This window comes from Anguilla rostrata, chromosome 7 (assembly GCF_018555375.3).
Source record: "Anguilla rostrata isolate EN2019 chromosome 7, ASM1855537v3, whole genome shotgun sequence".
NCBI classification, from domain to species: Eukaryota; Metazoa; Chordata; class Actinopteri; order Anguilliformes; family Anguillidae; genus Anguilla; species Anguilla rostrata.
The window spans coordinates 17,176,558-17,199,297 of record NC_057939.1 but is presented as its reverse complement, the minus strand read 5'-3'; the positions used below and the strand labels follow the sequence as shown (position 1 = coordinate 17,199,297).

Sequence of the window (22,740 nt, the reverse complement as noted above, 5' to 3'; positions counted from 1 at the left end):
CGAACCGGCAACCCTCCGACTGCCAGACAACCGCTCTTACTTCCTGAGATATGCACATACACACTAAGCACAACACATCCATGATACACCACACACACACACACACAATACACCACAAACACACACACACACACACACACGATACACCAAACACAACCCCCCCGCCCCACACACACACAGTATATTCCACATTAAAAAGTCTAATTTCAGCCTTCCGATGCAGTAGATACAGATCATTGGGCACAGACACAGCTCAGTGACTACAAGAAGGTGATCTGGGGTTGAACAGCGGACACAAGCAGAAAGTGTCTCTGGCAGCAGACTGCTGACAAGGCATGAAAACCTGAATATATCAGAGATAGCCCAGCACACCACCCCCCTCCGCCCTCGTCCTTCAAACCCTCCATCCCCTCTCTACAGGAGCAAAGGTGCATTTCTCAGGATGCTGAACTTAAGGGCCTACTTTACATTACATTACATTACAGGCATTTAGCAGACGCTCTTATCCAGAGCGACGTACAACAAGTGCATTGGTTCACGATGTAGAGGTGCAAAAGAAACACTAGAGTGAAGTAAGGATCGTAGTGCCAGAAGTGACCACATCGATCAGGACTCCAACCCTGTAGAGTAAGCTTTTACCAGTATAGAGCTACAAATAAATGCTAAATAAATAAAGCTTTCATAAACAAACACCACATTGGTCAAGACATGACAGTACAGTATTGAACTTTATCAACATCTGACAGTAATTCAAAAATGAATTTACAACTAACAATACTAGAGTTATATAAAAAAATCTCCATTCCCACATGGGTAACGAAATGGAAGTCCATTACCTATTAATTACCTGCTCCCCACCTATTAATTCTAATTAATAGCAATCAACATTTTTTCTAATGCTTTGTTTGACTGCATTAAGTCCTTAAAATAAACCACACATTTGTACAATTTCCATAGAAATGTAGTTATTTATGAGATAAAAAGTATTCATATACACAACCCTGAACAAACAGCTACTGATAAAGCTAGTTATAGGGGCTTGTTTTTGGAAAGACACGTTTTTGGATAAAGGAATGAGTCAGGGAAAGGCTGCTCTGTGGGAAAAATTCAGGGAAAAGAAAAGACGATGGCCTGGATTCAATCAACGTTGACTCATAAAAGTTCATGCACCTCTTCTCAGACATTCTTTCATTTTTCTCCGGTTTGGAGGGAAGAGACTGTAAGACCATCCCTTCCTGGCAACATCCTCTATTAACGTGGGAAGGTGTAGACTAGCATGTGCACTCCTGAAATGAATACAGCCAGCAGCAGCAGCAGCAGTTTCTTTTCACTCGCTAGTCCACCAGGTGTGCTGTGCAGCAGTTTTTGTGTGATGCATGTGTACAACTCCCCGTTCTCTTGAGTGACGGCCAGGCTTGCCGGAACTCTCCCAGATTGCTGGCTTGTGCAAAATATCTATTCCGAAGAGAATGCTCCAAGACTTTTTATATGAGTCAAGCCAACACTCATTGCGGGCACCTTCACTTGGGAACTCTGCTTTATGATTCATTTTTAATTTGCGTATGAAATATTGATACAAGTGTTGTGTTCTGACCATCATCCAGGTCTCAAAGTTCTTCTGCATTTAGCCAATTCTAAAAATAAACATATTTATCTTAAAACATTTCCACCTAATCTGTTGTGGAATCTTTGGATTCACTGCTTGGGAAGCCCTTGCCTACTGTATATTCTGTGATGCAGCACCAATCTTGGAAAGATTTCCTTATTCAAAAGAGGTGGCTACTGGCAAGGTTCACCACTGCTAAAATACTATACTTCAACTTGGACTAACCTAGATTTCCCCATGAAGTAATATTTGTTTGCTAATGCATAATAGAAAATACAAAAATGATACAGATAATAGTGTCACTTGTATTACATTAAGGAATGACAAACAGTAGAAAATACATGATAATACACTACACACAAAGCCTCTATGGAATGTTTAATTACCCTGCAATTGAAGTAGGTCTCTGCTCATCAATAAAGCCCCTGGGGTCCCAGTTGCACAACCTTTTCCACTCCACGCTTTTTATTTCCATTTATAATGCTTTGTATGTCACTGAGCCTCGGAGTTAATGCATATACTGTGCTACTTAACCCAGTATTGAATTCCTGGGTTAACACATGCGTGCGTCAGTAAGCAGATAGATCTTTGACACCACAGGCCTCAACACTGCAAATACTACACTGATGCCCGGAGGCTCAGAGAAGACTCATTCATCCAAATCACCATGTTCTACGACACAAGCTTAGATGGCCTCATCCATTAATATCACCATGTTCTACTGTAAAAGTCCATTCTGTGGGACAGTCAGAAAGGCAGCTGATCCACTCATCCCTGGGAAACAGAAATGAGTCTCACACATTCGTATCATCATGTTCCATCACACAGGGGTCTGACTCACTCATCTCCATGTACTCAGGGGCCAGGCCTTCGAAGGGCTCCAGGTCATAGTCAAGGTCCCAGCGTTGGGGAGCTCTGGCCTGCTGGTTATCAGTGTCCTTCGGGCTAGCGCCTCTTTCCTTCAATGTCCTGTAGAGTTTCTTCAGCTTCCTACAAAAGTGAACATTCATATTTTTAGAAAGGGGATCACATTAAGGTACTCAATGACAAACAGGTTTCAAGAAAAAATGAGGATGAAAGTTTCTAGTTGTTCACACGCTAGAGTCACATCCAGTACTTTTCCAGTGTAACAGACACTAATATTCTTCTTTCAAAATCCTGGAGGAAAAGGCAAGGCCACACTCAAGAGAGACAAGAGACATAAGGAAACTTTTTTGTCTTGATTTGCCCTTGTATTCCACTTCGAAACCGCATGTGCATTTGTTTATTTTTTGTCCTTGCATTTTGGTAGGGCATTTTGCCCAGAACTGTGTGACACAGATATAAAATGGCATGTACAGTATCTGAGATGACCATTTCCCGGTCTCCAGGAAAACGTCAGTACAGATCCAGGACACAGTTTAACTCCCGCTCTGTTTTTCCCATTGTGGACTGACCTCGGCTGACACTTGAAAGAAGAAATGTTCGGTAATACCCAACAGACTTTCCTGGGAAACCCATTATTGTGCCATATGGTTGTCATTTATGAAAACCTTATTTTGAGCAGGTTCCTCCGCCTCCTGTCAAGCACAGAGAGGACCTGCTGAGGCAAAGCTCTGAGTTTTTGGGGAGGGCTTGGGATCTCCAATGCATACCTCACAAAAGCTGGTTCGCTCATTGGCACAGAAGAATCAGTGTTAGCTTTGAAGCCTGAAACCAACATGGTAACTCTACAGCATGTCCCTGTGGCCCAATGCAAACTGACCACCTCCACACATTGACATCTTTAACCTCAGGATCCTCCCACAGGACCTTTTGGAGGCAGACTGTATTATTATCTCCAAACATTATCTCCAAACTTTTTCCCTGGAAAATGTGGTACACCCCATTTCTGGGGATAAGAAACAACTGAAATTCCTTAATAAAAACATGTAATAGGCAATTATTTTATTTCATTGGGTGGGTGGATTTGAATGTGAGAAAGCCTACCAGAATCCCATGAAGTTGTGCTACATTACTGACCAAATATTCTGATCAAATATACAAAGGCAATCAGAAATTAAATGAAAACCTTTTCAAAATGACAGTCACATCTACAATCATGTCAAAAAAGGACTAAAAGGAATAGGAAAAAAACACACTGGACCCCAGAGCCCTCTGTACCCAGCACCTGAAATCCATAGGGGGTGGGGGAGGGGCAGAAAGTGTCACTCAGCGGAACCTCCAGCTAATTCAAAGTGTCACGCGTCAACCTTTACAAGGTTGTGTAGTAACAATGTTTCTGATCACCGCTGTTTTCACACACACAAATACCTGACAGGACATGGCTAGATTGTCAAAGGCTGTGGAGAGAGCGTTTACACAGCTGCATCCGTCACAGTGTCTCTAATGAAAGTCGTAAGTTTAACTTAAGAGTGCTTTTCTATTCTTTTGTAAAAGAAAATCAGGACATCAAAGCTGCTTTTGTTTGCATTCAATATAATATACATGAAAAAAAACAGCAATGCCAGTTTCCAAGTCCTTTAAAGATTCTTCAAAACAAAAGCAGATTCATTTGTATTAAACGTATTATGAGATTGTGAGATAATTCAAAGTCATTCAGGGTTGCATTTCAAAGTGAAAAGTCAAGTAATGACACATGTAAACATTTTATCAATTATATTTGATTAACTGCAATTCTCTTTCACACCATTGTGTGGTAAAGAAACCAAAACAACAATGAAAACTGCCAAATATAAAAACTGCATCAGCGGTCTAGTGAAGTCAATCCGTGTTTCTTAAAAGGGGGCAATGAAGACGAAAGTAGAATGGCCTACCAAGGGCTGCATTTCATTTGATGTTGGCTTCAGAGGCCAAACACATTGGAAGAAACGGGCCGCAAGGCCCATATCCTCACTGCCTATTAATACCTCCAATAAAACAGACTAAATTCAAGCTTGCATTATTTATACTTCAAAGTTCCAGCTCTTTCCCCACCACATTACTTTTTAATTTGTTCCTTTGTATCATAAGTGCTTTCCACCATCCATGTTAAAGCTTGCGTTTAACAGCTGTTGAAAGACATTTGCATAAAAAAAATGTAAAAAACATACAGGCACATGCACGCATTCGCACACACATAAACAAACATGCTTGGGTACACAAAGGCACACACAAACAAACAAACGCTTTTGCACGCACACACCTGCACACAAATGCTCACATGTGCATAAAAATGCAAGGGCACATACACTCATACACAGGTACACACACACACACACACACACACACACACACGTTAAGATACGCATGGCCATGAACATTTGGACACGCTCACACCCATGCACATGCACACACACACACACACACGCACACGCACACGCTCACACAAACGCGGTCTATCAAACTCATAAGAAACATATGTTCATGTTTGCCATTGGGGCAAAGGAGTAGGTTTGAGCTCTGACCTGAAGGGTGACACATCTTGTGGTGAGAGAATATTCCAGGAGATGCAGCCTGCTACCCATGTGAGTCTGATTATTCTGGTATGTGATGCATTCCCAAAAACTGGGACTCTAGAGTGAAGGTCTTACTGCCATAAGCAGGGATCCATTTCAGTCACTAAAGCGCTACTAAACCCTACCTTTTTATCCCCATTTTTTTCTTGTCCACTTGTTTGTCCTTCACTCAGCAGCCTACTTGCAACTACGTACATCAGCTGTGCGTTCATTACTCCTGAGACCTCCAGCACTTACACAGCAGAGCTGGCACAGGCAGACCTCAACAGCCTGACCATACTAGTGTAATGAGGTACGGAATTACCTAGCTGACTGTAACTCTCTCTCCCTAGGCAACGCTATGGCCAATTACGCAGCACCCTGTTGGACTGCTGGTCACAGTCTGTACAGTCAGGTGCAGGATTCAATTATAGGTCAAGGGGTACATCACTGCACTGAGAACAGATCATTTCAGCTATACTGCGCCCCTGACAGCCAAGGGGTACATCAATGCACTGAGAACAGATGCTTTCAGCTATACGGAGCCACCTGACAGCACCCATCCGCCCCACCTTGTATGTTCTAAATGAAAAGAGGAATGGGTCAGGCCAGAGAGGGGACCGGGTGTCACAAAATGAAGTGAGGGCAGTCAGGTGGCTCATCCTATGAAGGTACTGGATTCTCTGCTGTGAGTGAGGGACCCAAATCCGGACCATAGAATATCTGATCGGTGCCCAGAGGCTCACAGAGAGGCGCATAAATGACTGTAGTGTCACCCAAGGAGGGAGGGCAGCTAGGTTGTCCTCGTCTCATCATGCAGGAATCAAAGATGGAGTCATTGGAGGTCCCCTTTCTGGTAACTTTATAACCTCTAGTTTCCCACAGATGCTAAGTTTGAACAACCAAGTAAACTGCCATTCTGAAGATTGGTAATAGACATAGTTCAAGATTACAGGATTAACTGGAGTGAATCATAGTATGACAGCATGTAAGTAAGGAAGAGAAGGAATGAATCTCAGCTGTGTCTGAAGTCTAAAATGCAGGAGAAGAGTATCTCCAGCAGAAGTATTTTCAGCGATACTACCAAGGAAAATACAGTCTTGTGCAGATTAACTATGCAGATTCATGCACAAGCGCAGGTACTACCCAGAGTTCCAGAGGCAACAAGCAAACAGGGGAATGGCCACCAGGGTTATTGGATTGGCCTTTGTTATACCTGTCCCTGAAAAGATGCAAATGAATCATTTATGACACATGCTGTTATGGAAACCGCATAAAGTGAAAATGTTATCGTAAACAGCCATTTGTACTGGAACACACGAGCGCCAGCTGTAACCAGAATCACGTTTAACTAGAACCTTTCCAGCAAGAAGAATGTTTACAGGCAACTCAGATGAAAAACGTGGCACGTTTCAACATTTAGCTTGAGCGTGCTGAACTAGCTAGAACGGACTGCTGGTCACATTGATTCCAAAGGGAAGTCTAAGACAGTGGAATGCTGTGTGATTCAGAACACAGAATGCCGACAAAGTATTCTGAATCACAAACAGAGCTGGAGAGAAAGCTGCTACAGAGAGACTGTCTTCGGCCTAATGAAATAAAAAAATATAGCCAGCCATATTGTGTACCTGTATTTAGGCTTATTTATATTCTCAAGCAGAATTATTAATTTTCCATATAATTTGTTTAAGCTTATCTTGTCTCCCCTGGAATTGTTTTACAGATTTTTAGCCAAGCTAGGTGTTCTTGTGTGTAGGCTAGCTGTTCACAAAGACAAATAACAAAAAAATATCTGAATCGGATCGGTACCGGCTGATACTGAATTTTACTGTACTCTGAACAGATTGGGTGACAAAAAGCCTGGATTAGGACATCACTAGGTTCAAGGGTATTGCTCAGTGTGGGACCTGTACCTGAAACCTACAGCCCTGTAGCAGACTGCCTTTTCAGTTCATGAGCAGAGTAGGCAGGATCAGAGAAGACGGGAGGAGTTGTGATAGACCTGATAGAAGCTTATAGAAATAGAAGGGGGGGGGGGTGGTACTTACGGAATTCCGATCTCAAAAATGTTGTTCTGAATGAGCTGTTTCCCCAGCATGATGATGCTGAGCTGGATGCAGAGCTCGATGAGACAGCCCCCGGGCGCACACTAAAACGGGAGAAGGCACAGGCGAACACACGTGAGCGGGGTCACAGCAGTACAGAGGCGGCCACAAAACGTCAGCGGGAACCTGAAAGGGCCTGACGGGCACGGGGACGTCTCACCTCCTCCATGCGGTAGTCGTTGAAGACGTACACGTAGTCCCCCGGGCGCCCGGCGAACCTGGCAGAACAATCCCAGGAATGTCTGGTGAGGTTTCACTTCCACAGACGGTCCCTTCCCGGCCTGCTTTTGGTTTTTGCTTTGCCGGTTCTGTGGCAGATCTGTGGTTTTCATTTTCTCTACGGGCCTGCCCCGTGTTTATAACCCCGGCCAGGGCCTCTGGCATTCTGTTTACAGCGCCAGAGATTTTCCTCTGGTTTTCTTTATCAGATCTAATCCATCTAATGTTCACACGCAGGGAAAATGGCCGCCGCGCGTTCTCAGCAAAGGGAGCGGACACACGTGGGAATGGCACGGTGATGTGGAAATGTGTTTATGCTTTGCATCAAAGCCTTCAAACATTCAGCAGCGCGCTTCATTCTTCTTCCCGATCTAGCGTGCTTACACTACGTATGCGAGCGGCCCTTTCACTCCGCGTACACGCCCCCGTACGCTCATCCACACACACACACGCATGCGTTTAACATGCGTGTCTGCGCTGCGTTTTAGCAACATGTTCTCCGCATTTCAGCTTCAAGAAAAGCATGTGTGACCCCATAAATGTCTGAAGCTTTCTCTGTCTGTGTGTGCGAGTGTGTGCGTATGTCTGTGCGTGTGTAAAATGAAAACAGGACAGTATTGTAATATGGCCAGCATTAGCTATGTAATATCTAACATGCAGAGTTAAGTTTGGTGGATTTAAGAAGTGGGTCACTTACTGCTTTTTTATACTATGGAACTTGAACTCAAACCCCTTCTATCTCACAATGCTCAGTATCACCACCTTTTTGCGTACTCATGGAGGAAAGGAGAGTGGGCAGCAGCATACCTTCCTTTGAAAAACGCCACATAGAAGATGGGGGCATACGCGTTCATAAATTTCAGGAGGAAAGCCTTCAGAATCAACCGTTCCTCAAAATCCCTTTCAGTTTTAGGGATCTCTGTAGAAACACAAAGAGAAATGTGATGTTTCTGGGTGGTCCAATCAAGTGTAATGACACCTTTTAGGTTTAAATTTTTTTAAACTTGGCTTTTATCTACATCATCTCTACCTTCCACAAGCTTTTAACTAATTGACCCATCAAAATGTACCCTCCCTGCCTCCCGAAATTCTCTCTCCCTTCATTTTTTACCCATCACCTTCAATTCTTCTCCTCCTCCTCCTCAATTCTTATCATTCTTGGATTGCTAACATTCCATTCCCTTCAAACAGGCAGTAAGCGATTTTTATGTCCACTGACTGCTCTTCAAGCTATCCTACAATTATACATTCAGTTAGTTATAGAAGTGTCAAATACTGAAATAAAATGTTTTTGTATCCCATAATTGTTCACATGCTAATTGTTTAAACACAGTGACCTGACGAAACAGCAGTATACCCATATAAAGAAAGACTGAAATCAACTCACATCACATTAATAAATCTGTCCTGAAACTGACAAATTTACACAGAAAAAAAAAACCAGCAGAGAAACCAAAACAAAAATGAGCTGTTGAAGGAAGGACTATTTTTTACATTTAGTCTGATGGAAACATTCATTACCACCCACGCCCCCACACAGACACACACAATCCCCCACTCAGCTCCAGCTCCCTAACTCCTTCCAATACCCCCTCCCTCTCTAACCCGTCCCCTCTCGCCATAACCTTTCTGGGTGTAATCTGCTTCCCTGCACTGCCGTAAACCATCCCACGCAGACTGGATGATTATCCACCACACAGTGCCAGTTCCAGCAGGATTACGGAGGCCTGTGTGTTTCGCCGCCGCTCCCAGGACATAACTGTACAGCTGACATGACAGATTATTCCTGCCGCACAATGACGATAGCAATAAAACACAATAATACCGTAATACTGTACACACAAAGTTGATGAATAGCGATACGGCTGCAGGAAAATCAGAGCAGTCAGGGGTCTGCTGAAACCAGTTATGTGATGACATCAGACCTAGATAAGCGCGTGTGGAATTGGGTTAATGCTACACATTTAGTGTTTCACCGCGTTTCGCTACGTTGGTGGTATGCTGCAAGGGTCCAGGCATTGGTGGAAATGAAGAAAAAAGCAGGGTTATGTCTTATTCAGCAGGAAGTAAGAACAAATGTTTCCAAGACCCCCTGGAGGCTTTAATTTATTAAAGTATATTTTAATGAAACCTCAATGACCACCAACTGACAGCCGGTTTTGCCTGTGCTTCACGAACGATGAAACATTCATGATTCTCTCAACAGAATGAAATAGGAAGTGAAACCTGAATTTTGGGGAGCAGAAGGAGTAAGAGTTTAATAGGAAGAGAAGTGCTGTCTGGAATGCAAGCTGATTTTTGGAACTTGTTCAGGGAGTGATGAATTGGATGAGAAGTGTTTTTGAAAAGCTGTACAGCTGAATTTAACTGCACACATCACTGTGCTTCCCATGCCAGGTGCGGTTTGTGTCTGCCCACAAACTGCACGTCAGTCTATCTGTGTCAATCCTCGTTTCTTGGCCAGATTTCCTCAGAATTTTTTTTTTTTTTTACATTTTCAGCAGGACTTCCTGGTTAAATAAATTATAACCAAAAATGAATTAAGAATAGGTTCAGCTATTACTGTGCCGAATGCTGGACTGGAACTTCAGACGGCCATAGTTATTGATTATTGATACCGATTGGTCAGACAAGCTCTCAACAGGCAAGTACACACGGGTCTGAATAGTTGGTCAAAAGTCAAACGTGATCAACTTACCAAGTTCGGTGAGCCAGACGGCAATAGCACCATAGATCTCGTCCAAGATCAGGATGACAAGCAGGTTGATGATGACCGCGGTAGCAGTGACCGTCACGCGCACGTTGGACTTGGTCTCCGGGTCAGGGCTCATGGCCATGAGGGCCGAAGTGGTGATCCGGTAGACAATTATGCCAAATACAGCAGAGAACGTCAGGCCGAACTGGGACAAGACAGGAAGAGGAATTGAGAACCTTTTAAAATACAGCAGTTACTTAATTTAAGATCATTAGAAGGGATTTAAGGCTAAAAGCGACAGAGTTTTAGCAACCAGTAGCATCAGGCAGACTGAAACATACTGTATCTAACCATATCTCATCCCATGCTCATGCTGCATCTCATATGGACAAAGTCGCCCGGTGCGGACTACAGTATAAGGGAGGAGAGGAGCGTGGGCCTACCATGAATAAGATGGAGGAGATGTTGATGATGTATCCAGGCAACCTGTCTCTCCATGTCAGTTTCCGGGGTCCTGACTGGAGAGAATGCAAACAGCATTAACACTTATATTAACATCAAAACACACAGGTGAACTGGCTTTTCAGAAGGTATGCTTTTCAGAAATTTTTGAAAGATGGCACATTAGTTGGGACAGTCAGCTCAGTTTCTTGCCCATAAAACAGAGAGATTGTGCTGCTGTACTTCAGAATCCTTCAAATGCAGAAAGTTACAGTTGGTTGGCATAGGCTCTCTCTCACTCTTCAAATTTCCACAGGGAGGAAGGGGTCCTGCAAGTTTCCTGCATTGGTCTCAGCAAAGACTGGAGAACTCCTGCCCTTTGCCACCCTTGAACACCCTTGAGATGTTAATTTTGCATCCTGTGTACTCCTGTCCTGTGTGCTATAGAGTCAAATGTTTGCTGAATTTCATTTCTGGACAGGCCAAAGTGGCAATATGGCTGGCATGTAAGAATAAACTGAGGCGTGCTGGGGTTACTGATCCTGCAGTAATATTGAGAAGGATGGTTTTTGCACACCTCAAGATTGAATACTCTCTCTCTCTCTCTCTCTCAATGACTAAGTACATCAACAAGCTAAAGACAACTAAAGACTGTTAGCCTCCTGCTCCTTTCCTTGGTCTAGCACTACCTACAGGTATGTTGACTGTGTGCAACAGGGCCAATGTGCAGCCAGAAATACAGTGCCGGCCAAATCAGGCAGAATAATACAAGTCCGTGCAATGTCAGGAAAAAGCCAACAGCATCTCCCTCACCAACATTTAAAATAAAGGTCTCACCAACCCAATCTTTTCTCCTTTATTCAAAGACGATCTACACAAATCTGCCATGGTGTAAATTCCCTTGTCACTTTTTCACACTTCCACAGTTCTAGCTAATTAGGACAAAGGAATGAAAATGACAACTGGCAGTAACAAGAAGGTGATGACTCAGTTAACATTTGTCCTTGGACTCAGAAGCAAATGTAAGTGTTATTTTGTCTACTTCACAAGCAAGTTACTTTACTCTAGTTAGTGCCAAGCTTGCCAAACTGCATGCGAAGAAAAATGTAACTGAACAAGTGCACTGAACCCCCAGGAGTAAAAAAAAAAAAAAAAAGAAAAGACAAATGTTGATTGAATTATTGGCTAGAATCATGCTAATAAGGCCTTACAGTCTTCTAGCATTGGTTCCCCACCAGCCAATAGACACAAGGTCTAACAAATCCAGGCACGCTGGCATGAGGCTTGAAACAGAAGCAGGAAGGTGTCAATGGTTATGGCTATTCCAGGGGCTGGTGCCAAACCACCCAGGCCAATTTGGGGTAGTTGGGGTGCCCACATTGAGAACCTCCCAGGACTTGCATCTCATTTCAATAGGGGGGCAACTTGCCCAGCATGCTAGGAGGAGCTAAACAGTGTCATGGTGCATCACATCCAGCTGATGCCAATCACTGCGTGGACGACACTTATTTTTTAAAACAATGTTCATAGAGATTATGTGATTATAATACAGCAGACTTGTGGACATTCAGTGAAATGAACCGTCAAGTTTCCTTGTGTATATGTACTGTATGTGTGTACTGTTCAATGATAAATGCATCTTTCCTGTGATATTCAGATGTGACAAGACCACAAACCAGAATACATTTAACCACTGGCAGGGTGAGGGACCTGTACAGTTACATTAAAAAGGGAAAGAAATAAACCATTAATGGAATTAAATGCACACACACACACACGCACACACACACGCATACTTTTCCACTTTCAGAGGAAAAATGAGCAGAGAGCAAAGAAAGGATAGCAGCAGTAAAACTACTTTGCTTATGGGGTGATATACAGTATTTATCTATATTAAGTATTCAGTTATCCAGTTTCTCAGGAAGGTAGAATATTTCAAAGAGAGAGAACTCTGAGAACTTCATACTGTATACTTTAAGGTAAAACAGCGGAAGGTCCTGAGACTGCTTTAGCTCTAGCCGGACACTCAAGGCAAAAGGACTTATGAGGACAGGTTTGCATAATCACAGGCCCACTATCCCTCACTGCACTGGGATAAGGCCAGCATAGTGGCCTATAGTAAATTTTGAAAGTTTCTTAATAGTCTTAATTTAGAGGGCAACAGCACCACCTAGCAAGCAGATGCAAGGCCATTACTTGCAATGGGGCCCTGAAGAAGAGAAGGACTCTGCACTGTGCTTCTTTATTTAAGTGGCTCATTTTGATATTCACAGTGAAGGGATCATAGTTGAGGGTTTTAATGGAACATAAATCAATGCATTATTTATTTAGTCCTCGACACACACTCAGAATATTAAACAAACCTGAAATTCATAGATATTTCCATTCAATCAATCAAATCCAGATAGTTTATAGTACATACAACTTGATATTGTATTATTTTATGCATTGTTCCAATCACAATGTTGAATAAAATAACATGGTCAATATGTAAAAACCATATAATGCATTCCTTTCAACAAAGAAACAGGAAAATGAATATATTACAAAGATTTGACATTATAAATTATGATATGAATTGAACAGTCAAGTGAATGGAGACGACATTTCGACGACAGGTTGAGCTTTAGAATGGGACAAAGATGTGCATCTATGGCTAAAGACAGCTCCAGGAGGACACATGCGAGGAGCGAACAGGATGTTTCACTTTGATTTCCTCCTACACACATGATCAGCAGCATGCCGCTCATGCCCTGCCATTCTGCAGGATCAGAACACAAACTGTGAGTCATAAAGCTGTGTGTCTCCATGACTGGGAGTTCTGGACCTCAGCAGTGATACCCTGTCTGTAATGTCAGAGTCTTCCACTGGGCATGCACTATTCGCATGCATAAGAGTGCATGGGGGCATGAGAAAGGATCATTTATCTGATCATTATACATCTGCCATAGGGCTTGAGAAATAAGTCCATTGGAAATATTTTCTGCCAGAGACTCTACTGGAAATAAGATCAGTGCGTTTCCCTTTTACGGCCTCAAATCCAGAATTTATAAAACAGTTTTGCAGATTTTCTATAGTAGACACATATCTCTATTGCATATTACGCAAGAAATTCCTATTGAATCCAATGTGCATGGTAAGAACTCATTGATAACACATATAACAACATAATTATGAAATCCCTGAAGGAAATCCCTTCAGGCAGTCAATGTTCTTTCCATTGAGGCCATGGAGCTTCATGGAGTTTTAACAATGGGTTGCAGATGGAATTCAGGAATAGTGCTAATGCATTTATAAGTGCTACAGGGCTATAGTTTCCTTTAAAGACAAGCTACACACAATGTCAATAAAAAGGCCAGTACCACACTAATGGCCCAGAATGCATAGCTCCTCATATTGTTTCATTTTGTTGTGTCCATCACTAGTAGTGCAGAGTGAATTTAAGTCTTGCCAAATGTCTTTCACACCTGGATTCCGAAGCACAGGGACCTGACCTTGGTTTAACTGCCTCACTCAACCAAAACAATTGGATGGTGAGTTGTAAAATGAGTTGTAAAACTTCTCGCCTCAGTCAGAAGAAAGTTGCTCAGGCACACAGTGCTAGGGCCTTCTGCTGTTTTCCAATGAGCGCTGAAACCAGTAGCTGATGAATTTACATCACAGCACTTCTGATCCATGTTAGGAAATGGACCGGACAATAACTAAACAATAATGCAGAGCACCGGATGAACTGTAGTCTATATTGCTCTTATGGGAACAACACTCTCTCTCTCTCTCTCTCTGCACATACACACAAACACAACAAAAGGTATATTATTAATAGGGCACAGACATAATAGCAGCACATCTGGGCTTCAGTATAAGCATGCTGTAAATGCTGAGTGTAAATGTGACAGCGACTGCCCCAAGTATAGAAAGGAGCGTGGATGCAGTTCAGAGGATTAACGCTGCCCAATTCTACAGCAATCGCTTCTCTCTAACAGGCGTGTTAAGACTGCAGTGAGAGAGACAATCCCCCTAAGCACACCTCCACAAAGACACCTGTCACTCAAACTTAGCGGCACCAGGCTTCCCTGCTAACAAACAGATACCCAGAGTAACCTCACTGTGTATGTGCACACGCATGCGTGTGTGTACTTTCTGAAGAATGACTCGGCCATGAAAAGTATATTCCAAAACAAAAACTTTTAACAGACTCTCAAGGTACACACTATAAATAGGTTCACATTTAGAGGGGGCCTCAGCAGAACCAATCCCTCAACAAAGGCAAGACCTAACTCATGTACCTCTAATGTACCGCTAAAACAAATGCTGTCCTATTTGAGTTTTCTATTCTGGACGAGATAATGATTTCAGACCCTGAAAAAGACAGAGAGAGAGAGAGAGAAAAAAACTGATAGCCTCTCAGGTCCTACATCCCAGTTCTTGATCATAGGCACTACAGGGCACATTCTCCCTTAAAATAAGTGTCCTCACTCCACCTCCGGAGAACGAGATGGAGTTTGCACCGGTCCTGCCGGGATCGGTCCAATCAGCCCCCTCGCAGTGCGTCACCTCCCCGGGCACGCTAAGCCCTTTGGGAAATTACTGGCGGGATAACCAGCGCGGGGGATTTCCTCCCAGCCATATGCCGCTCCGCGGGTCATAAGAGACTGCGCTGTGATTGACGTCACCCCGATCCCCCCACCCCGATCACTTTGCGGCTCCCGCGTACGCCGAGGTGCGGGGTGGGGGGGGGGGAGGGGCGAAGGGGAACGGGATCGGAAAGAGCTGGGAAGCCCACGCTGTCCCGCAGCGTGCCACATGTTGCGGTGACATCACCCCCCGCTGGCTTCCCAAAGCCTCCACTGTAATGCAATGAAAAAGGATGCAATCAACTAGAGAGCCATGGCAACAGATTGTGTTGGGGGGGTGGGTACAGTTGTGCACGCATTTCATGAAACCTTTATAAAGGCACGATTACACTTGGAACAGTTAAGACAACTATAACCATGAAAACCTTTTTAATATCTCTCCAGTTCAAATAAATGTGGTCACATTACAACTATAACTAATTGCCACAGGCAATAGCAATGGATATTATGGGAATTGCTTTTTTTTAGATTAAGTTCCAGCTAACCAAATCACAGCAGTGTACAACATGAGACAATGAGAAAATACTAGAGGAAATATTTCAGACAAAAATGAACAGCGCAGAGCTTGTTAGCTCATACTGTGTCTTGCTAGCTAATGGCATATTGAAGTCGTAGGTGGTCGCATGCTAGCTGGCTATCAAGTCAGCAGGTACAACAGGAGTATGTCCTCTTTATCATTCTCTCTACCCTCACTGCTTACATACATTCATGAGACAGAATGCACAAAAAAGTAGTTGATTGACAGGTGCGTTAGACAATAAATTATCAGGTGTGGCCATATAAATATTGTTCCCAGTGTGGCTGGGGTTTCACAGAATTGTATGTGTTACATTTGGGCAGACATCCTAGAAAAAAAAAAATCAACCCTGCAGAACAGCTTAGCGAACAAAAATGAAAGCAGTTATAATAAAAAAGCACAGGCAGCCATTTGCATGTTTACCAGGCATTACAGAACAACCAGGGTTGCTGAACTGACATTTATACATGTTCACAGGACACAGACCTTTGGAGGTTTTTTTTCCAGGAGGACACCACCCTGTTTCCGCCCCGCCCACCCCACCCCACCCCCAGCCCTGTAACTGGACCCATGAATAAAGGAGGCCTTTTCATGGACGGGCGTGGAAGCTGATAAGCTGCTGTGAGCTCCATCTGACACACATTTTAATCCTCCACACATACCCGTGCACTCATCTCCATCCCATACAATTTAGGGCCGGGTCACGAAATCAAGACCTTCAGACAAACCTCAACACCACCGGGAAAAAAAAAAAAAAAAAATGCCGTAGGACAATAAGAAATAAATAGCAACAGAACATGTCACCATCCTGGCAAGATAACTCATTTAGGTCAACAAAAAAAAAACACTGTGCCTAAACAGGTCTTCCCTTTCATTCGAACAGTCGAGGGTTGCTTAGGGCAGAGCTGCCAAGCACTTTCCTCTAGAGTGTCCCGCAGTTACAAGCAGGGGCAGGCAAGCCAGAGAATGAAAACATGCAGCATAAAACCGCCCGTACGCTAACTGATTATTACCACGTCAAATGAAACCACTCCCCAATCACAATTTGGGAGTACGTGCGCGGAGCACGTACTCCCAACAGACACTCCTTATTACTAAATGGCTCTTGCCTGGCTTTTCACTTGCGGCATTAATGAGCATTAGCTTCAGGTCTGCCCCCCCACCCCCCAGCCACCCCCCCACCCACTGCCATTAATGCATTTGAAATGTAAAGCATATGCGATGAAGCAGGTAAAATTCCAGAGTAGTCTCTGCCTGTCGGTGTGTGGAAATTAGACAAATGGGGAAATGGGGAGGGGGGGCAAGTGTGCGCGTTAGCTCGGCTGCAGAGAGGGGACGCCAGCGCGAAATAAATTCAGCAAACGCGTGCGAAATACACACTCGCGATTTTGAATAGCACTTATAAACTCCCTCTCAGCGACCCCATCTCAGTCATAACAAAGACAAGGAGAGAGGGAGCCCTTCATGTTTTCATTATTTAAAGACACCGTTAAATGGATCGTTAGATGGGCAACCTGAAATTATTTAACATGTAATTGGTATTATTTCAGCTCACATGTTGAAGAGCAGCTGAACAGAATTAGGCCAATTTGACCTTCTTGCCTTCCACAGCTATAACCAGCCTCTCTGTCAACCTATAACCTAAGAAAGTCAAAACATTGAACCCATTCCAGTTTAAACTTTGTCACAGATGTGCTTGCCACCACAAAATAGAAACAATAAAGTTGAGTGAATAAAGCTGTCAGAATGAAATGTCTACCTGCTTACACTGCGCTCAAAAGATAAATAACAATGACCTCACTGTTGAGCACTGAGTGTTATAGGGCTCCCTGTTAATGCTCTGTGAGGCTATACAGTTACTGCAAGTTAGTGGTTTGGTTTGACCTTCCCCAGTCCTGGAGTCTGGCTCCCTCTGGTGGTGAGCCCCAACATGGGCCTGTTGCTCTCAAAGGGGGAAAGGTAACACTATGTAAGAACAAATCTCCACATTCCCTCAGTCAGAGGGCTTGTGAGAAATGGAGTATAATGTTTGGCCATGAATGTACACTGTGGGGACACAGCTCAGCGCTGACAGCTTGATCCCCAGATCACAGCACAATGCACAGGGCTAATGGCACTACTTCCATTGCGATAAAAAGGAACATATCAAAGAAACGTCAGTGAAATCATTTACAATTTCATCTCTGAATGCACCAAGAATTCACAACTCCTCTGCACAAAGAGGGTCCTTGGCACAATGTGGTACATTTATGTCATTTAATCCAAGGGTCAGAAAAGCTTCCGGGTGTTTGGTAGCTTGAGGTCAAAGGCTGTCAGAGGTATGAGTAACTGCAACTCAGATACCAAAAGCATTACTCTGTATATACACATTATTCCTGCAGTTCCCTATTAGAACATTAAAATCGGACATAAATCTTCTGGTATAGCCAGATGGCATTTACAGTTACACAACAACTCTCATCTTGTATTGCATCAAGACAATTAGAATAAAGACCAACGGCCCCTTATCCTTGAAGAACCCACAGTCCAGCAGTGCCCTACACATATTATAACATCTATCCTGGTGCAGGGCCCCCAGAGATTCTATGGCTGATTGTCTAGTTGGGGCAAACAGCTGCTGCACATCAGGCGAAAGAGGACCGTCTGGGACAGGAGAGGCTTCCAAAAAAGGCCATACTTTTTAGGGCAGCAGACCTCGGGTGGATATTCAATTCACAGCTCTCCCAAGCGGACTGCACTCATGTGAATGGCAAGGATAGATTTGTGAGAAGCCACAGGGAGGGAAGGAAACGGGGCCCAAATCTCATTTTTAAGATATCGCTCCTCTACAGCACGGGATATCAGACTCCCTCTTCTGCTCCAATTACGAATGCAGCTTTTGTCCCGACCACAACTGCACTCCCATAATTCTATTTTTCTTAATTAGGTCATTTTAATGATTATTGATTTATAATTAATGTCAAATATATGTACATGCCATTAAGAATTACGCCTCACACTAACATCCCAGGGCTTTTAGTCAGATGAACCAATGTCTGTTTTCTGTAATGTGCTGTATGACATATAAGAGGTTACATGGGGCTGCTAGGTGGCTCATCCTGACTGCAGGTTCATCTGTTGAGAAGTGTCTTCCTCCACCTCATAGCCCCTCTTTTGAAATGTGGTCTGATAAGAAGTGGTGGCTGACATGACCAGCTTCTGAGGAGAGCATATGCTTGTCTGCAGCCTCCCCAATCAACAGCTGAGGTCACATTGCACACTCTGTTACATTTCTTAACTGATACAATTATACACTAGCAGGTTACATCAGAGGGGTTCTAACCACAGAAAATGTGGGCCAATTTGAGGAAAATAAAAAGTTTAAAGACAAAACAAATGGCAATGAGCTAAACCTGCAGCATGTTAAATAAGTTTAAGAACAAAATTATACTTCAACACATTTTCAATCACATTACCTTAAATTGATAAAGATCTAAATATAACATACACAGAGGGTTTCAGAACATCTGTTCTGCAGCAGCCACTCTGACCATGCAGAAAGCTTTTAATTGCATCACCATTGATTTGAATCGTTCCCATCATGCAGTTGGGCACTGCTGGAGAGCAGACTGTTTGGCACATAGATATCCCAGTGGTGAGCATGCTGAATGTATCATTACTAAATGAAGGACACAGCACAAACGTATGCTTATGCCCAGACCTGTTTATAATCCCTGATTACCAGCAGACAGTGGAAGAGACCCAGGGAAGGTAAGCCGCTTTGTATGCTCGCAGAAAGATAGCCACAAAACAGACAACACGGTTGGACGTCCACACCCAAGGTCCTTTCTTACAGCACACAAAATGCAATTATTCCCCACGATGGGCAGCTCACATTCGCTGTCCTCAGATTAACCAGCTCGGGAAAGATTGATAGGGAAAGATGGTAAAACCCAAGGCAGTGAGGGTCTGAGGAGCTTGTCTAACAGCTATCTTCCACCTCAGAGCCGGACTCTAGCAAGTTTGCACTATCGCACATTAGCCATCTTGTCCTCAGTGTCATGTCCCAGCATGCATTGGGGAATATAGCCTGCTGTAGATGAGACAAAAGTATGGTAAACACGGAATCTGTGAAATCACTCCATTGCTGGGTTTTCCTGTATAGGGCTGCCACAAGATACAATTATACAAATATAGGCAGTTGTACTGGGAAGAATGTAGATTGGACTATAATTACAGGAGTCCAGCCTCAAACATACTGTATGTTCTGAAAATCATCATTTGAGACTGAATAACATTCATCTGAAACACCACACAAAAGCAATCATTCACTGTGAACAAGAAGCAGGCAGCTGTACTACTGTGGATTTGCGGCAAGTTGTTTTTATAATCTGCTGTGTATTAATTTCTTTTGACAGCAACCATCTGTGATCGGCACATTGAACAGACACAGCCAGTTAAATATGAGATATGTACAATTTTGAAAATCAGGTACAAGAATGCAAAAAAAGTGATTTTCTCGGTAGAAATGTACAATCAAGTAATTTCACTCCATTCATGAGGACGGAATCCACAGGTTCCAGAAGGCTACTGTGTATGCACTTGCAGAGGTATAAACAATCTAATGCCATTATCCTCATATGTGCTGGCCAGCTTTCTTCTTCTAAGAAGATTAGTGTGTAAGAATGGCTGTGCAGCGCTACGTGCGAAACCTCTTCCCGTTTATACAGTCACTGCAGGAGGCAACTGAACTTGCCGCTTCAGTTGAGCTCAGATATACAACAGCATGAGCCACATGGCCAGCAGCACTCCTTAAATCATTAGTAATGAATTTAGGTAGGAGATCCCTATATCTTTTTAAGTATGCCTGTTTATCAAAAAAGGGTAAAACAATGTATGCATGAAAACTACAGAGCTAGCAAAGCTTTTTTTCACATTACAGTACAAGTACGTAATTTGCATCTGAATGCACCGTTTATAACTGCCACTCATAGGGGGGTAATTGAAGTCCACTTCCTGCTGGTGAAGGAACATTCACAGAGCATTCACAGAGTGCAGGCTGGGTCTGTGAGAACCCTCAACACTAGAGCAGCACCGAGGCACTAGCACTACTAAGAGCACTACTCTACCCCTCTCCACGAAGCAGCTGTGGAGACAGGGACTGCGACGCGATGCCACAGCTGGCCTGTAGCAGAGAGCACCTGGCCTCAGTCAGAGAAAGCGAACCTGGGGCCAGCCTGAGGGAGCATAAGTAATCCATACGCAAAGCAGAACAAAGCAGAAGGGCAGGGTCAAAGAGAGCTCCGTTTACCAGAATCGCTACACCCACGGCAGAACGTAATCTCTGTCTCCATTTGTCCTTGCCGGGCTCCACCCTCTCCTCCACAACTCTGTCATGCTGCAAGACACACAGGAGTCTGGTCACACGCGCTACAGGCTCTCACTGCGACACAGCACGGCCAGGCGCAGGCCCTAGCTGCCCCCGCGGCTCTGGCTTCGTGATTGGCTGGTTCACGCCTCTGCGCTACAGGTCATCTGCCAAAGCCTTCCATCTCTATGGCACGGACTGTTGCGTTGCCATGGTGAGAAAACCCAGTTAATGAATTGAAAAAAAGAACACAAAAACAGCGTCCTTCTCAGAATGAGGCCGGTCTTTTTTGAGAGAGGGGTTGAAATCTCCGCAAGGGCACTGGACGTGTTGATGATTTGGCACCGTGTTTCGCTCCTGCCCTACGTTCTCCATCCAAGCCCTGCGGCGTATGCAAAAACTGGAACCTTCCCCCAGAGAGCAGCTCAAACAGAGCACAGTCAATGCCATCTCCAAATATGTAGCACCAGCTGCTTCTAGAAAGAGCAAGGCATGATGGGAAGGCTTTTCCACCAGGCTTCCCTGTCCTTGGCATCAAGTCCTTGCCTCTGAGCTATGCCTTTCCACGGCACACAGCTTACAAGAATGACAGGAAAAACCCTTTATGGAATATTAACAAAGTTAGTATGCATCTACACTGTATATGCAGACTCTGAGCAGAGTGGCCACATTCATGTGAACACATCATATAAGCTTTTAAAGGTAAACCCATTAGATAAGTCTATACACAGGCATAAAGAAAATTAGCTAATATTTTCGATTTATTGAGTGCATATTTCATAGCCTCTCTCACGCAGAACTCTCTTGAGCGGTGTGTCTGATTAAGACCATTCACCAGTCCCTCAATACATTTTTGTGATTACAATTTGTCCTGCTACAACAGGGATATCCAACCCTGGTCCCAGAGTTACTGGATAAGACTTTTTCCACATCAAATCCAGCTATCAATTTAGACCCAAGGAACTAGATGAGATGAGCCAACTATGCAATCAGCTTCTTTAATTTAAAAACGGCGAGAAAGAATGGAAATGAACAGGCCCTGTGGCTCTTCTGGTCTCCGTGCTGCAGCCTATCAGATTAAGCCAAGTCGTCCTCACCGCGGCCTTCTGCCGTTTACTCCTCCTCTGCCTCTTCTGAAGGAGGGTGGACTCGTACTGCGGTCGGGGGTGCTCCTAAAGACCAAAACATAAAGACCTAATTACATTTACATTCTCTCAATTTCCCTGGCCAAGCAGTGCTGTTCTGAGGTCAAGAAAAAGCTTATCGGAGGAGCGAAATCAGTCTACAAGCTGCTAGTTCCAGAAACTAATTGCTGAAAACCAAAACTCCAAACCTTCACTCGATCCTTTAGAAGATGGCAATTATTAAAAGGGAAAATAAAACACAGCAAAAAAATAAGAAAACAGGGAAAAAAATCATTTTTACTTTTAGTTTGGAAATTTCCCTAAAAGGAAAGAAAGTAAAAGGCCTCCGCTTAACCTATTTAGGCTGCTATAAAAAGGTACAAGGCAGCCACATTTGCATTTTCTCCCTCCTGTTCAGTTCAAGGACGTGTGACCAAAGCAGAACGGCTCAAAACCAGAACGATATCAGTGCCCTTGTTCACCAGCTAGTGCTCATACATTTTAACACATAAATCTCATAAGTGACACCAAGCATATCACCTAGGTCTTTCATGTGTTGGTGTAAAGATGTTGCACAGTATCTGCCAACTTTGTGTG

General features: G+C 43.7%; 1 protein-coding gene across 6 annotated transcripts in view; it reads right to left on the bottom strand.

Annotated features, from left to right (window-relative positions):
* The window catches only part of LOC135259211 (anoctamin-2-like), a 45,929-nt gene that overhangs the window by 8,921 nt on the left and 14,268 nt on the right, over nucleotides 1–22,740 (bottom strand). For 3 of the 6 annotated variants that reach the window (XM_064343288.1, XM_064343293.1, XM_064343294.1), the window contains 9 exons: nucleotides 22,353–22,364; nucleotides 22,117–22,191; nucleotides 20,963–21,049; nucleotides 10,524–10,598; nucleotides 10,084–10,285; nucleotides 8,193–8,304; nucleotides 7,327–7,384; nucleotides 7,110–7,210; nucleotides 2,448–2,596 (listed from right to left, as the gene is read on the bottom strand). In XM_064343288.1, coding sequence (XP_064199358.1) covers nucleotides 2,448–2,596; nucleotides 7,110–7,210; nucleotides 7,327–7,384; nucleotides 8,193–8,304; nucleotides 10,084–10,285; nucleotides 10,524–10,598; nucleotides 20,963–21,049; nucleotides 22,117–22,191; nucleotides 22,353–22,364 — 871 coding nt within the window. The remainder of the gene's footprint in view (nucleotides 1–2,447; nucleotides 2,597–7,109; nucleotides 7,211–7,326; nucleotides 7,385–8,192; nucleotides 8,305–10,083; nucleotides 10,286–10,523; nucleotides 10,599–20,962; nucleotides 21,050–22,116; nucleotides 22,192–22,352; nucleotides 22,365–22,740) is intronic. The other 3 variants (XM_064343290.1, XM_064343289.1, XM_064343292.1) reach the window with 3 other exon arrangements.